General features: G+C 46.3%; 1 protein-coding gene across 1 annotated transcript; it reads right to left on the bottom strand.

Moving 5' to 3' along the window:
* Positions 1 to 194: 194 nt before the first annotated feature.
* LOC113140182 (heterogeneous nuclear ribonucleoprotein L-like) lies at positions 195 to 14,395 on the bottom strand. Its single transcript, XM_026323951.2, has 13 exons — positions 14,066 to 14,395; positions 7,008 to 7,126; positions 6,091 to 6,328; positions 5,860 to 5,945; positions 5,538 to 5,634; positions 5,320 to 5,392; positions 4,419 to 4,478; positions 4,065 to 4,300; positions 3,559 to 3,680; positions 2,895 to 3,093; positions 2,480 to 2,537; positions 2,061 to 2,159; positions 195 to 1,955 (listed from the first exon to the last, which is right to left on the bottom strand). Exons 1-13 carry the CDS (start codon positions 14,255 to 14,257, stop codon positions 1,900 to 1,902), a joined length of 1,635 nt encoding a protein of 544 aa, XP_026179736.1. The 5' UTR covers positions 14,258 to 14,395; the 3' UTR covers positions 195 to 1,899.
* Between the last annotated feature and the right edge of the window lie 1,825 nt (positions 14,396 to 16,220).

Below are 16,220 nucleotides of genomic sequence, written 5' to 3'. Positions count from 1 at the left end.
AGATTCTGCTGTTTCTAAACATTCACTGCCTTTTCTGTTTTCATTTGCATCTAAAACCTGCACAGCAGAAAATGTGAAGCACCTCAAAGCTGTACTTCTAAGCTAAAGAACCAAACCAAACATACTTAAATATTTCACACAACCAAAAAATGAAATGAATTATTGCACAAAAGGAGATTTTCTGGGAGCATGAATCATGTTGTGCTTTTATTTCCACTCACATGTAGACTGATCAGTATGAGACATGATCCATAAACTGGAACATATTTGTCACCATATCAGTGAAACAGGAACTAATTCAGATAAGGTGCGACTGTAGAGGAGACAGAAACATCAAGTTAAAACAAAATAGATGAAAGAAACACTAACCTGAACAAATGTCTTTTTGTCTCTTTACCTTTAGCCTTTCTTAGAAAACTTAAACGAAAAAAAAGCCTAAATCAAACCAATAAATAAATAAATCGACTGACGTCTGACGTCATTTTGTAAAAACATACACTAATGTGTCAGTAACAGCAAAACTATAAATTAAATAACATAAAATAACACTAATTGAGGCAGTTACATTAATGGCAGCAACATACAGTGGGATTTATTGTGTATCACTACAGTACTAACAGCCACACACATGCACAGAAGAACAAGACGTGAAGGGAATAAGGGGGTAATGTGACAAACCTACACTCTTGGTACTTTTAACAAACACATGGCACTTGTGCTCCTACACTGGTGTTTGGGAGGCATCTGAAAGAAGTGATAGTGTTTTTTACTACCTGCTGCCATCCTGCTCTGAGTGTGAATATGAAGGTGCAGTGAGTGGAAGCTGAGACTGAGCTCAGGTTCCATGGGCCTGTTGTGAAAAAGTGCAGTACTGGTGCTTTATGTGGTTTTTGAGTTATTTCAAATGTCTTCATGGTGTGAGAGACACCCTGACAGTTACACTGTAAAATGGCCCATAGAGCTTATTTATACTGATGTTTATTATGGTGCAGTGACCTTTGACATTTGTCCTTTGCTGCAGGACATTAAATCAATCAGCCTTCACAAGTATTCATGTCAGAACATGTAAGGAAGGACCACTTTACCACAGTAGTACTTCAGAAATACACAGTGTAAAAAAATCTCTTAAAGGTCCTGCATTCAAAATGTTACTGCAGTAAAAGTACAAACAGACGTGTCAGCGTCCAAATTGACTTAAAGTAGATTCAGTGTTGCTGTCAGTCTCTGGATGGGATTTGGGCTCATTAACAAACTAGTACTTTATTAGCACCTTATTCCCTAATTACACTAGTTGTTCCCTTGTACCTACACGTCCTGTATGTCCTGTACTGGTACACCATACTGTATGTTGCAGACCATAATCTAAAGCATTACCAATAATAAAATAAACAAAATAATATTTTAGAATTGTTCAAAAATCATTTCCTTAATGTTTTCACTGATCCCTCCCTGAGTTTTGTACAACATCCTGTCACATGAACAAAGACATCACTCTCTACAAATGCTGTTCTACTGTCACAGATTCTTTACAGTTACACTTGATATTGTTATAGTTATCACCGGGATGGGAGCAGACCTGTTGTGGAGGATAAAGTCAGGTATTGATTTTGTGTGACTTAATGAAATGGTTCAGCTGCAGATTTTGTTATTTACATTTCAGCTGGAGGAAAAGGTTTCCTCTCAGGCTCTTGACATCATTCAGGAAAAAGCTTAGTTCAAATGTTTCATCGTGGCTCCATCACTTCACTCAGTCACACTAACAAGAAACAAACCAACAAACCAAAATCATCCCTCCACAGAAAAACCTCACTCCTCTCTCTATGGCCTGTTCTTTAAAGAAACTTCCTGGCTGCTTCGCCCTGGGGGACGTGGCAGCTGTGGGGGCCATCTTGTTCGTGGTCACAGATGGGAGGAGGTGGAGAAGCAGAGTTTCAGGGTGAAGAGGTTGGAGCTGTCTGCAGGTCAGAGAGGGACAACGTATTCACTTTACACTCAAAGAAAACCTGTCGCACCAAAGGAGGATTCACACAATTAACAAACCAGGCGACTGGAGTACTTACTGGGTATTCTGATCTGATGGTGGTTGAGGACGGTCAGGGCCTCCACAGCGTCAGTTTTACTGTCAAACTCCAGCAGACCAGACAGGGTCTTTGAGCTGGCTGTAGGGGGGGGGGGGGGGGGGGGGGAGAGAACGGGGATGAAATGTGAACATGCGGAATAGACACAGGCATATTAACATGTACACACTCAGGTTTTATCCATCCTGTGGTTTCATGCTGATACTGTCTTTTAAGTTTGGATCTTTTAACCCTGATTTAAAAGCTGTGAGTTAGCTTCAGCTGACGCACTACTTACTGTATCTGTAAAATGTTTATGTTTGGTGCCCATTTAGGAAACAAACAAACAAATAAATAAAAGGTATCTGACAGTCAGATTGGAGCCCCAGCTCCTGATCTGTTGTGTGATTGGTTAAACTCACGTTTGGCATCAAACACCTTGAAGTTGGTGAAGGCGGGAACATTGTGCTCAGCACAGAGCTGCAGATGGAACGAGAGGAGAGAGGTCAGACTGTTTACACCGAAGTTTCTGTGTTCTCAAATCACTTTTTAACCAATCTAACCAATAAAAGAAGGGGTGAAGGTAAATCACAGCTCACCAAATCATCTTACCCAGTCTGTTTACATTATCATTAAAATTTTTAACTTGTGTGATTTGAAGCTGCAGCACAATGTGGACAAGTTGCTTAAATCACATCTAATCACTGAAGGTGTCCCACAGGGATCCATACTTGGCCCCATCTTCTTCTCTTGTTACAACACCTCAGTCACCTCTCTCTGTCATCAGGGTCCTTCCCAACTCAACTAAAAGAAAATCTCTCTGGGATGTGGCTTCACCTTGTGCAGCTGGTGTTTGCTGAGGGTGGGTGGGGCGTTGTAGAAGTGCAGGATGGGGGCAGGCGGCTGGATGATGTTCCTGCTGCTCTGCACGTTGCTAAAGCGGTTGTTTCTGGTCAGACTAAAGTCCTGGTAGCTGCTGCTGCCGTCGGCCAGTTCGAACACCTGACTGGGAATGACAGCCTGCTGCTTGGATACACTGAAAAAAACATGAAAACACACAAACAGGTAATCAGGGACATGTGAGTACAGTCCTTAAGGCTTCCAAGTGTTTAATACAAATCAGTAGTCACTTTTCAATTTAAATATATTGAACGTTTTAACCCAATTTCCAGAATTTAAAATACAAATTCATGTTTTCATCCAATACTGTGAATATTATAGAAACAAACAGTTAAACCCCAGAAGAAGAGTAGGGAGGTCATTAGAAGAGCCCAGTCAAAACTGTGCCAGTAAAACCAAGTCAATATTAATTTGAATGCAGCTATCACAATGATGTCCTGATTCCTGGTGCAGAAAAGAAAGGTCAGGAGGTTGACTACATCCCAGCCATGTCATGGTCATGGTTTTGGTCAGTGGGATATCGGGATCTCAAACAACGTATTGGTCTCCAGCCGACCTCCTGCCCTCTCTGAAAGCTGCTGTAGGGAGTACCAGCACTCACCAGACGTTGAGCTTTTTGCCGAACACCTTGACGCTGTTGAGGTGAGTCACGGCTCGGTCCACGGCGTACTCATCGCCCATCTCCACCAAAGCCGTGCCAGGAACACTCTTCATGAACTTCACCTGCAAACACAACCAGTCCGAGTCCTGTTCCTCACAACCTTTTCTCAAAAGCTCCTCTGAGTATTGTAGATTAAGGAGTGACTCCTGCCCACTGCAACCAACAACTATAGCTTCTACTGACAGTTTTACTGTTTATTTCTAACGTCTACCATTACCCATGATGCTCTCTGGGTGATGTTTGTTCACCACAATCTTACCATTTGAAATAAAAGCTGTGTGGTTCAAACCTAAAGTAGATTCAATTAAATTCTGCTTGCTAACACATAAGTGGAGTCAGGTCTTTAGGGCGTTCCTTCCAGCAGGAACCTCCTGCTGCTGTGGCAGATGGAAATGAAACAGCATTGAGATAAACACACACAAAAAACTAAACACACACGCACACACCTTCTCCACGTTGCCGTAGAGACAGAAGAGGTTGAAGATGCGGCTGCAGTTCATCTTGGCGGAATGGAGGCTGCTCACCATGGCGACGGAGCTGGAGGCCGCATGGCCCAGAATGGAGGAGGAGGTGGAGGAGGAGGTCTTGGGGAGGCACAGCGGGTAGGCGATCATGTCCGGCACCTCCTCACTGCTCCTCCTGTATCTGTTAGCAGGCAGAGGCAGCAGGGGGCAGTGTGGGCCTGTAGGCAAAACAGAGGATACACACTGAAATGAACATGAGACACTCCAGAGCTGGAAGCACTGCAGGACTTTCTATGGTGAGCGAAACAGCTGGAAGACAGAACAGACGGACGGTACCGTAGCCGTTGGAGGGGTGCTCTCCGAGGATGGCCTGTCGCCGCCTCCCTTTTCCACGGTCTGAAACACACACAGAAATCAAACAGGAGCTGTCAGGAACACACACACAGGCCGGGTCAGGGTCAGACCAGAACAAAGCCAGAGCAGTGGGAGGTGAAAGCTTCCTGTCTGAAAAATCTCCACAGCAGCTTTGAACCATCAGATGGTGCCTTGCTCACAGACAGAGGGCAGTCGACCAGCCTTTACCTGAAGGTGGAGGCTGTTAATGCGACTGTTGCTGAGAACAACGTCAACGCAGCAGGAAGGTGCCGAGCACAAGCAGCAGCAGAACAAGGTAGAAGTCAGAGCAGCTTGTTAGGTTTGCAGCTGTGGACAGTGTGTAGTTCACGTATAGGTTTGTTGTCTTCTGTGTTAATTCATGTTCTATGTAGCACCTTGGTCCTAGAGGAACGTTCAGTGCACTGAACTGCGTAACAGCTGTGAGGCCAAAATGAACAACCTTGGGCTGAGTGGTAGAAATCCAGTCAGCTTTATAACAAGGAGTCAGTGATGATGCTGTTGAAGCTGCAGCTCTGCTAAATGTGATGTAAATGAAGCACAACGATGCAGAACCATCAGTTCGGCCCTGCAGGTCACATTATAATACCAGACACAGCCTGGTCCTGGTACCGGGGCCGTGGAGTGGAAAAGGTTAAACTTGGGGCCAATTTTGGATAAATTCAGTTTTTTGCTCATAAAGTTTCTTCTCCAGCAGTTTTCTGTCCACATGAATCGACTGACTGACTGAAAGCATCTGACTTGTCTATCAGTCAGAACACCAGAGGGAGTGTGTGTGTGTGTGTGTGTGTGTGTGTGTGTGTGTGTGTGTGTGTGTAAGCAGAGGCCGACGGTGGGGTCCTACCTCGGTGCAGGAGGAAGGGTTTGGTGTAATCCCAGCTGTTGTTGTCATTGCGGACGACGTTCAGTCTGTTGGGCTGCAGGGGGCGACAGAGCACAGCACCTCTGGGTGGGTGTGTGTGCGTGGGCATGAGAGTGAGGGTGTGTATGTGTGCATGCACCTGAGTGTGTGTTTGTCCAGAGCAGTGTGTGTTGTGTGTGTGTGTGTGTGTGAGCGCTTACCCGAGCGTATTCGATCTTCAGTGTGCAGCAGCCGGCGTAGATGTCGGCTCCGTTCAGGGCCAGCTTGGCCTTCTGAGCGTCCTCCACGGACTCGAATGTTAACGAGCTCGTTAAGGACGACAATCAGGGGACGGAAACAGGACAGAGCATAGTCAGCCTAAACCTGATCTGGTTTCATCACAGCCTTTAGCTCTAATCGCCCTGCGCTCATCATGCTGCAGTAAAAACCTAAAGAGTCCATTAAGAACTAAACTGCAGCTTTAACACACTGAAAGTGAATTTGAACAGGTTTCACTGGTCAGACAACACATCATCAGGATATTCCACCATGGCCTGGATGCCGTTGCGCTTGAAGATGACGATGCGCAGGACGTTACCGACGGGGTTACAGACGGTGTACAACACGTCCTGAGACAGACAGAAAACACACAGTTACATGATCCTGAGATGTTTCACTATTGACTGCAGAAAGGAGGAAAAGTCGAAGTTCTGCTGGAGGCTCAGGCAAACAGACAAAATGAGTTTAAAGGGTGGTTCAGAAGGGTTGACTCACGGTGGTGATGGGGTACAGCGGATTCTGGATGGACAGCAGCAAAACCTTGTTTCTGCTGGTGGGGTCGTCCGCGTTAGTGGGTCTGGTGATTCTCTGGCTGGTGGAGAAGTTAACGAAAGCCTGCTGCTCGGCGACGTAGACGGGCTCACGGCTCCCGCAGGACACGCAGCGCTCGGCGCTCTCCACGCTGTCGAACTCCACCAGAGCCTGACGCTTGAACGGCATCATCATCACGTAACTGCAGGCAGAGCAGGGGCAGCTGAAACAGGCTTTGGCTTTGATGGACTCCAGGTTAAAACACACACACGGAATAAAGAAGGAAAAGTCGAGCAGGACACAGGAAACACTTTCTGTCAAAAACGCACAACAGTTTGACGTGCAGAGGACAGAAACATGGTAAAGTCAAACCAGTCAGCCTGGAGAGGTGACAGGCAGCAGACTGCACAGGAAACAGGAAACACACACTCATATATGAAGTGTTTAAAACATATAGAAGGTATTTTTAAGCTGACGTTAACTACCTTATATACTTCTAATTTGAAGTACTTTATATACCGCTGGGTAGCTGACGTTAACTACCTTATGTACTTCTAATTTGAAGTACTTTATATACCGCTGGGTAGCTGACGTTAACTACCTTATATACTTCTGATTTGAAGTACTTTATATACCGCTGGGTAGCTGACGTTAACTACCTTATATACTTCTAATTTGAAGTACTTTATATACCGCTGGGTAGCTGACGTTAACTACCTTATATACTTCTAATTTGAAGTACTTTCCATACTGCTGGGTATTTTGGGAATTTCCCACCAGGGATCAATAAACTTTGATGATCAGATGTGTTTTGTTGGATTCACCTGAAGAGAAACTAAAATCTGTGCAGGAAAAACATCTGAAATGTAGTGAAGTTTTACCAGATGTTGCCAAACTTGTCGAGCGCCTCCACCAGGTCGGCCTCCACCACGGCGTCGCACAGGCCTCTGACGTGGACGACCGGGGAGGGGGGGATACAGTGACTGTCCTCCACACCGTCCTGCAAGGACACAGGACTGAGCTCAGCATCTCTGACAGAACAGAACCAACAGACCACGAACACCAGCTGTACAAAGGATGAACACGCTGCTCCTGATAAATGACCTGGAGTGTGGGGACACCGTGTGCCGACTTCAGCCGAATGGTTTTCCAGAGTGATGTGACAAAGACTTGATCAGGTGGCGATAATAAGAAAACATGAAATCTGACACTGTCACCTCTTTTAAATACTTCAAATCAGCTGTACTATAAAAAGTACAACAGTAGAATAACTTGGGTAGACTAAATAAATATGTAGTACATCACAGTACGTTTAATATGTCCATGTCTCAGCAGTGAGTACTTTTGATACTTTAGGTCCATTTTCCTGATTTAATTAGGAAGTATTTCCAATGTGGTGCTGGTACTTTTACTTACCACTGTGTGTCACTAACTGAAGTGAGGAGCGTGAAACGTATCTCGTGATTCAGAAAATCAAACCGTGTGTCTGCAGGCTTTGACAAATCTGTTGCAAGCGGTGCAGAAACACACCTCTGTCACTGGGAGTCCCACGAGCCTGGCCCCTGCTGCTGGGGCCTCACAAAGACAGGAAAACAAGGGCACACTCACACCGCTCACACACGATGTGCAAAAAGATGAAGAGAGGCAGGACAGGAAGTCGAAAAAAAAAAGCATCAGAAACAAAGAAAGAAAGAAAGAGAGAGAGAGAGAGAGAGAGAGAGAGAGATCTCTTACACAACTCTTATCATGTCATCTCTGCAGCAACAAGCCCTCTAACACGACGGCAGCACTTCAGTAACCTGAAACATGGTTTCCACTACACGTCATTGTTTGCATATATTTTTACTTCAAGCTTCCTGAGGTTTCTCACCTGAGACTATTTTCATTTAGCTGTTACTGTGGCTGGATCCATTGTACAGAAATACGTCAGCTCATAAAACACAAACAAAGCAACGATTCTGGTTTTTGTTTTGGGGGTTTGAGTTTTAAACGGTGTGAAGGTGTGTCCTCACGTTTCATGTTTCCCGCCCAAACTTCTCACATTAAAGGCCCAAAACCGGAAACAGATTCATGAATCTGAGCTTCTGTTTATCATCTCACAAGGCCTCAGATTTATCTGGTGACCCTCCATCAGGGGACCCAACCCTTAGCTTGGAAACCGTCCATCATTTGACAATCATCCTGGAACATTCAGGGTGGGGGGGGCAGGATCCAATCCCAGCATGCAGTGGGTGAGAGGTGGGTGCCCCCTGGACAGATCAGCAGCCAATCACAGGACTGACACACAGAGACACACACACTTTGAGTCACCAGCCAACCGAACCTGCATGTGTTTGGACTGTGGGAGGAGAAAACCCACACAGACACAGGGACAACATGCAGACTCCACACAGAAAGGCCCCGGGTCCACCTGGGTTCAGACCCTAATCCTGACCTGCATGTGTTTGGACTGTGGGAGGAGAAAACCCACACAGACACAGGGACAACATGCAGACTCCACACAGAAAGGCCCCGGGTCCACCTGGGTTCAGACCCTAATCCTGACCTGCATGTGTTTGGACTGTGGGAGGAGAAAACCCACACAGACACAGGGACAACATGCAGACTCCACACAGAAAGGCCCCGGGTCCACCTGGGTTCAGACCCTAATCCTGACCTGCATGTGTTTGGACTGTGAGAGGAGAAAACCCACACAGACACAGGGACAACATGCAGACTCCACACAGAAAGGCCCCGGGTCCACCTGGGTTCAGACCCTAATCCTGACCTGCATGTGTTTGGACTGTGGGAGGAGAAAACCCACACAGACACAGGGACAACATGCAGACTCCACACAGAAAGGCCCCGGGTCCACCTGGGTTCAGACCCTAATCCTGACCTGCATGTGTTTGGACTGTGGGAGGAGAAAACCCACACAGACACAGGGACAACATGCAGACTCCACACAGAAAGGCCCCGGGTCCACCTGGGTTCAGACCCTAATCCTGACCTGCATGTGTTTGGACTGTGGGAGGAGAAAGCCCACACAGACACAGGGACCACATGCAGACTCCACACAGAAAGGCCCCGGGTCCACCTGGGTTCAGACCCTAATCCTGACCTGCATGTGTTTGGACTGTGGGAGGAGAAAGCCCACACAGACACAGGGACCACATGCAGACTCCACACAGAAAGGCCCCGGGTCCACCTGGGTTCAGACCCTAATCCTGACCTGCATGTGTTTGGACTGTGGGAGGAGAAAACCCACACAGACACAGGGACAACATGCAGACTCCACACAGAAAGGCCCCGGGTCCACCTGGGTTCAGACCCTAATCCTGACCTGCATGTGTTTGGACTGTGAGAGGAGAAAACCCACACAGACACAGGGACAACATGCAGACTCCACACCGAAAGGCCCCGGGTCCACCTGGGTTCAGACCCTAATCCTGACCTGCATGTGTTTGGACTGTGGGAGGAGAAAACCCACACAGACACAGGGACAACATGCAGACTCCACACAGAAAGGCCCCGGGTCCACCTGGGTTCAGACCCTAATCCTGACCTGCTGCTGTGAGGATACAGTGTGACACCACTTTACTACCGTGTCGCCCAGTTTGGGAACCACAGGCCTAAATAACCTAAATGTGTATAAATAAGCAGGTCAGACATTCAGCTCCTCCAGGTCGAGGACAAACACAGGAAGAGCTCAGACTTTGCTGAGGTGCTGCTCCGTGCAGAGACAGAGTACTCGCAAAGTGTGGGTGAGAAAAAAATCATTAAGGTTAGTGTCGGAAACTTTCTCACAGTGGCAGAGATGACAATAACATGTTTATGTGTACCGCAGGAAGAGGTTGTGCAAGCGTTACAGTTTTTGCATGAACTTTGATGTGCTGCAGGTCGAGGCTGCAGGTCGAGGCTGCAGGTTCACGCGCTTCTCACGTCAACGGCTGCAGGAAACACGCTCTGATTGGCTGACAGCTGCCCGCTAGCTAAAGCAGCTATTTGTTAAAGGAGTCAGGTGGGGTAGCTCAGCTCTGGTCCAATAGCTGACACACTTACATAATGTGTCATGTAGGTTTTAGAGGTTTTTCAACCCTGATGTGACCAGAAAGGCGGAGGCAGCAGCAGGAAACACAAAGTACACCGAGGCTGATGGATTTGATCTGATGGTGCTGTCTGAACAGTCAGGGGATCACCACAGTTATTTCAAACCTCATGGTGCCACTGGAGGAAGAGTTGCCTCCTCGGGACCATAAACGTCTGCACCAGCTTTAATCACCAGCCCATCCAGCAGACCAGGGCCTACTGGGCAAAACACGTTGCACTGCTAAATCTAAAGTTCCTGCCCTCATAAGGAACCCATGTGTTCCCCAGTGACTACTGACAGTGTCCAAGTATCAGAGGAGACAGATGAGAACTTAAAAACACCAGGGACTCATCACCTAAGAACAACAAGTCCCAGTTAAGATGCAGCAGGACCCTGGAAACACTGCAGGGACCAGAGCAGCACTCCAGCCCCAGACATGCGGCTAACTCATTAGCAAAGAGTCAGCCGCCAACAGATGATCAACATGATCAAACCTCTTCACTGAAGTTAAACTGAAACGTCAAATAACAGGTCAAAGCCGAAGCAGGAAGTTGGTCTCTAATCTGAGATGCTGTTTTTAACTGTGTGATAATTTTACTGCTCACCTCAACCTGTTGCTTTACTCGTATGACTCATCAGGCTATAAATGTTCTGAGATCTCAGCCCTTGTGTTTGGTTTTATCATGAGGCTGTGATCTTAGAATAATTAACGAACTTTATGTTCACTGCCAGATAAAAGTCTGCAGTCACCTCGCTCTGCAGCTGCTCTAAAATCAGTGTAGTTTCCTGTGACATCTCAGCGAGGTTGAAGCACAAACCAGCTCATGCAGGTGAAAACTCTCCAGGTCTCAGTAAATGTGTGGAAACGTGGAGGTGAGCCAAAGTCGGTGTCGGAATTCGAGGCCTAAACCCTGGTGGCCGGTCCTTGTTGGCCTGTGGAGCTGATATTTGGATCATCTGGCTGCTTCCCTTCACAAACAACAGGTGATGTCAGAAACATACACCTACACTGGGCTCGGTTACTATGGCAACACCAAGCAGGCGGTGCTGAGGTGGAGGGGTAGGAGGAGCGGAAGGGTCACCTTCGTCCTCATTAGTCAACGCTGAAATGAGACAGCTGACCTTGGCTACCTCATTGTTATGATGTGACAGCACAACGTGAGAACACCCCCCCCCCTCTGCTCGGCATCCGCAGGAGCTGTATTTGGCCCTGTTGCCATGGCAACCGAGCCATGGTTAGTCTATGTTTCTGTTTCTTCTTAGTGTGTGATGGTGACATGTTTCTTCCTTCCTGTCAGGTACTGCATCATTACAGCTCCGCTCATCATCATCCTCCTCCTCTTCCTCCCTGATGCTTCTGCGTAAACATTAGCTGGGTCAGCTGCTGAGCTAACGAGCTTTTAGCGAGGATAATGAGCGAGGATGCTACATCATTTATAAAGCCCGTCGCCCACAGCCTGGATTAACCACATGTTTTTCTAGTGTGTGTGTGTGTGTGTGTGTGTGTGTGTGTGTAGTGTAAACAGAGGGCTATGAGGTGTGTTGAGCTCAGACTGAAAACCAAGAGCATTAATTACTGTTATTATCCTAAAGGAACTGGATCAGGACATGAAGTGGGAACACGTCTACATGTCAGGTTCAGATTCGTCTCGTGTACCAGCTGTACTGGACTAAAGCCAAAGGCCTGCAGCACCGAGACCGTCAGAAACCATCCAGGGCAAACAGAAACAAACAGCCTACATTTAGTTTTCTAAGGAGAATCAACCAATCCTGTCCTGATGGATGAGCAGATAAAGGTGCTGGATGATGGATCAGTAACCGACAGGAACACAGTCTGCAGCGTGTCATCCATCATAACCAATAACTTCATACAGCAGCCCCTTGATTTACTGAAGGACTCGGGTCAGTTTGATCTTCACTCTCTTACAGAACCAGGATCAAAGGTGCTCTGAAGTGGGATGAAGTCTGGAGAGAAGTGCACTTCAGGACAGTGTCACTATAAATATGATCCGCTGCAGCACGGCGCCGACCCACTCACACTGGGCCGGGTCAGAAACACACGAGCTGTACTTGTTGTAGAGCACTGCGTCCATCAGAGAGGAGCTGCAGGGTTTCAATAATGAAACAGGACTTCAGTGTGGACCACAGTACTGACTGTTGGCAGGAAGTGGTCTTTGTTTGGTGTCACACCAACAGGAAGTACATCAGTTTCGTTAGCTGCCCACCCCATGATGCTGAACACACACACAAACACACACACACATAAACACACACCAGTTTACAAGCTTAACTAGGTCAGTCTGAAGAGTCCTGCAGGAAACAGGCCTGAATAAAACCTGATCACAGAGGAGGACTGGACTGGACTACATGCACTACAAACTGGAAACCAGTGCATTGATAATGTTTAGTATTAGTTTGATTAACTTATCAAAGCAATGACCAGGAGTGACGTGCAGTAGCTTTTATTTTGGTGGGTTTTATTATTTGTGCTATTTGTGTCCATGTCATCACACGTAAACTCTCAGATTCCGCCTCAACCAACATGAACAGGATCATGGTCACCTGAGCTTTTATTTGTGGAGATAAACAGATGGCCTCACTTCCTGCTGAGCGTAGCTACTTCCTTTCAGGGTCAGAACCTCACAGAGAAACCATATTGCCTCACCACGCAGAGGAACCGAGCCACAAACAAACAGTCCCACACCAAAACATCCCCACATACAGTCTCTACGTGAAACAGCCTGACCGGTCCTGAAACCAGAAATAAAGCATCTCTTCCCCTCACAGGGACCACGTGTCTAAAACCTCTCAGCACCAAGTGAAAACCTCCTGTGGAGTCTGTAGTTGTCTCAGACTATTGGCCACATGTTGCCAGAGTGAAACAGCTGCACCATCGAGGTGCTGGTAGAAAAACCCCTCCAAGCTGGACCCCAGCCTTCCTCTAGTCTGTCATGTGACTCAGTTATTCAGAACAACGATGGCACTTCTCTGATGTTTCAGTGGCTTTTAACAAACACCATTTCCCATAAATCCTGGGGGCTAAATGTCACGGCCTGTCAGAAGAGATGAGCCCACGAGCGACGGGTCGTGACTGAACCGTGTGGACGTTTTATGGACGAGTTCCAGTTGTTCTTTGCAGGAGCTGATCTGCAGACGGAGAATAAAGAGGAACTCGCTCCTTTTCTTTTTTGATTAAAAAACTAAAGAAAGAGGTTCAGAAGCTGCTGGAGCTGAGGCTCATCTGGACCTGACCTCATGACACTCACTGGTGCCGTCGGTCTCTGGATGGGATCTGGACTCAGGAACACACACACACAGAACCAGCAGACTACACCCTCAGCCCCTCAGAGAAAAGTCTGAGCATCAAACTGTATTTTCCCCTAAACTGTGTCACATCTTTTTATTTCCTGCCTCTAAAAACCAGGAAAACAAAGATATGAAGCAGAGTCAGGACAGAAGAAGCACCAGTCCGTCTCCTTACAGCCTCTGGACAACTACATCTCTTCTTAAACTGAGCGTCACCAGAAACTCAAAACCTGCTGAGACCCCCCTCAAAGCCCCTGACCCACCAAGGAGCACCAGAACCTCCAGGACCCAGAACACCTCTGCAAACCCTCCCACTGTAAAGGGAAAGGTGGTGACTTGAGACTGACCCAAACCTCATCCCATTAAAGATGATGGACCTGTTCCTGACTCTGGCTCTGGCACCTTATTCTGCAGACTCAGACCTCAGCTTCCTGCCTTCTACAGTGGAACATTTGAGTTTCCCAAACTAAAAACACTGAAGCGCAGACGAGTCTGATGTTTTCTGTTGTAGTTTGGTGGAACCTTATTTATACAAACTGCGGGATTAAGACGAACCGCCCCCACCTTCCCTGCGCGCCGTCGGTTCCTGGTCTCGGTGTCTCCGCTGCTCGCTGTCTCCTCACCGGTGGAGTCCACCTCCTCTTCCCGGTCCTCCAGCTCCTCTCCGCCGGCCTCCTCTTCGGTCCGGAGCCGCTTGGCCGCCCGGTGGTACCCTCCTCCGCCTCCTGGTCCTTCTGCGTCCTCTCTGTCCTCCATCACAGGCGAGTCAGTGAATTCACGGAGAAAGATTTTCGGTAAATCGGAGGAAGAGACGGTGACACCTGAGCTGCACCTCCGTCAGTCTGCGCCTCCTCTCTCTCCTCCTCTTCAAGACTCTGCTGTTTTCCTCCGAAGACGAGAAAACACACCGAGACGTCTCACTCTGCCACAATGTTCAGCACCGACTGAACCTAATTCTTTAACTCCACGCTTTAATATTTGTATATTTGTTATATTGAATTAATATTTCAACTACTTTATTCTGATGTTTCTATTATCCAGAAAATAACTGCAAAATTACAGGCTGACAAAAAATGAAAATACAGTTTTATTTATTTAATGTATATATTAAGTGTCCACAGTCACATGATAACAAACATATGAATATTAAACATATTCCTTCTATAACACAGAGCAAAGTATGACCTAATTATTCAAGGTAATTACATGTGAAGCAATATTATTATTGCTTATTATAATTATTATAATTATTATTTCATTTTTCAATATATACAAACCTAATATATAGGAGTCAACAACAACAATGATAATAATAATAATAACAATAATAATAATAATGATAATAATTATAATAATAATAAGGATAATAAAGTAAACCCTAAACTGTATTAGAGTGAGTACAGTTATACTTTATAACACTCAGTGATGTGTGTCCAACACCTGAGTCCAGAGTCACATCTGTTCAGTCCCAAGACTATGAACCTTTTACATGAATGACCTCTTGACCTCCTGACCTCTCCTCTAGTGCCACCTTCAGGACAAACTTTGACTGTTGACTGTCAAAACTCGTTTTAACTTAGTCAACTCTCAACATGTCTCTCAGTTTTTTCTGACTTCCTGTTTGTGTCTGAGCTCTGAGCTCACTGGCTCCAACTGAAGAGCTAAATATTTCAAAACACCACACAAACATAGAAGTTCACTCTAAAGGTCACTGTAGTTCTCCTCAGACTAACAGGAGACACAGGTCCTCAGCTGTGGTGAGTATTAGTGGCAGTAGGACTTTGTATGTTGGACCGAGTCACAGTTTGTGGAGAAATGAGGCTGCACACCTGTCAGCGGCGGTTTGGACTGTTGTCAGCGTGAAGAAACGAGGACAGAGTTGGTCGTCTCTCCCCGGCTGTTCCCTCTACGTGGAGGTCAGGTCACCATGGCAACAGCACACCTGTGTCACTGCACCTGCACATCTAGAGCGCTGCACCAAATCTATTATCATCTCTGACTTTGTTCCACACTCGAGGACACTTCCCCTTTTAGTTTCAGGGAAACACTCAGTAAACGTTTCACTGTAAAAATAGTTACAAAAATACACACTGTGAGTAGCAGCAGCAAATGTACTTAAGGTACCCAAAGTAAAAGTACCAGTACCTATGTCCCTGAATACAAAGTACAGACAGATGTTAACTCGTCCTCCAGTTTCAGATCTGAGTTTCTTCTTTTGATGCAAAACAAGTGTGATGGATAAATCATCAGTGGAAATGTCTGAATCACAAACGCTGCATTGGTGGTGAGTTCAAGGACACTCTGACTATTGATATTACCATGATTATTAATATAGGACATTACGGATGGTAAACAGAAACCCCTGTTGCTGACAAGGCCTATTTTACTTTAGCAGGGTTAAAGAAATATTTACATTTAAAGTTAGAAACTCAGTTCTGGGTTTGTACTTTTTTCTGGCAACAAAGTGGTGCATCGTGTTCATAACAAATCTTTGTTTTCAGTCAGCACTGCAGCATCTGTTTGTGTCAAATAATCAGAAAAACACTGATGATAGAAAACTCCTGCCTTTAAAGTCAAATACTGATCAAAACTATTATTAATGATCATGTTTAAAGCTTCAACGTTGCACTTGATTAATAAACAGATAAATGTTAATAACCAGCAGCAGGCTGTAGCGCCACCTGGTGGTGGAAAATTATACTTACTGCGAATTTAGTTT

Source organism: Mastacembelus armatus, unplaced genomic scaffold, assembly GCF_900324485.2.
Source record: "Mastacembelus armatus unplaced genomic scaffold, fMasArm1.2, whole genome shotgun sequence".
NCBI lineage: Eukaryota > Metazoa > Chordata > Actinopteri > Synbranchiformes > Mastacembelidae > Mastacembelus > Mastacembelus armatus.
The sequence above is the reverse complement of the archived record's forward strand: the minus strand, read 5'-3'. Positions and strand labels throughout refer to the sequence as shown.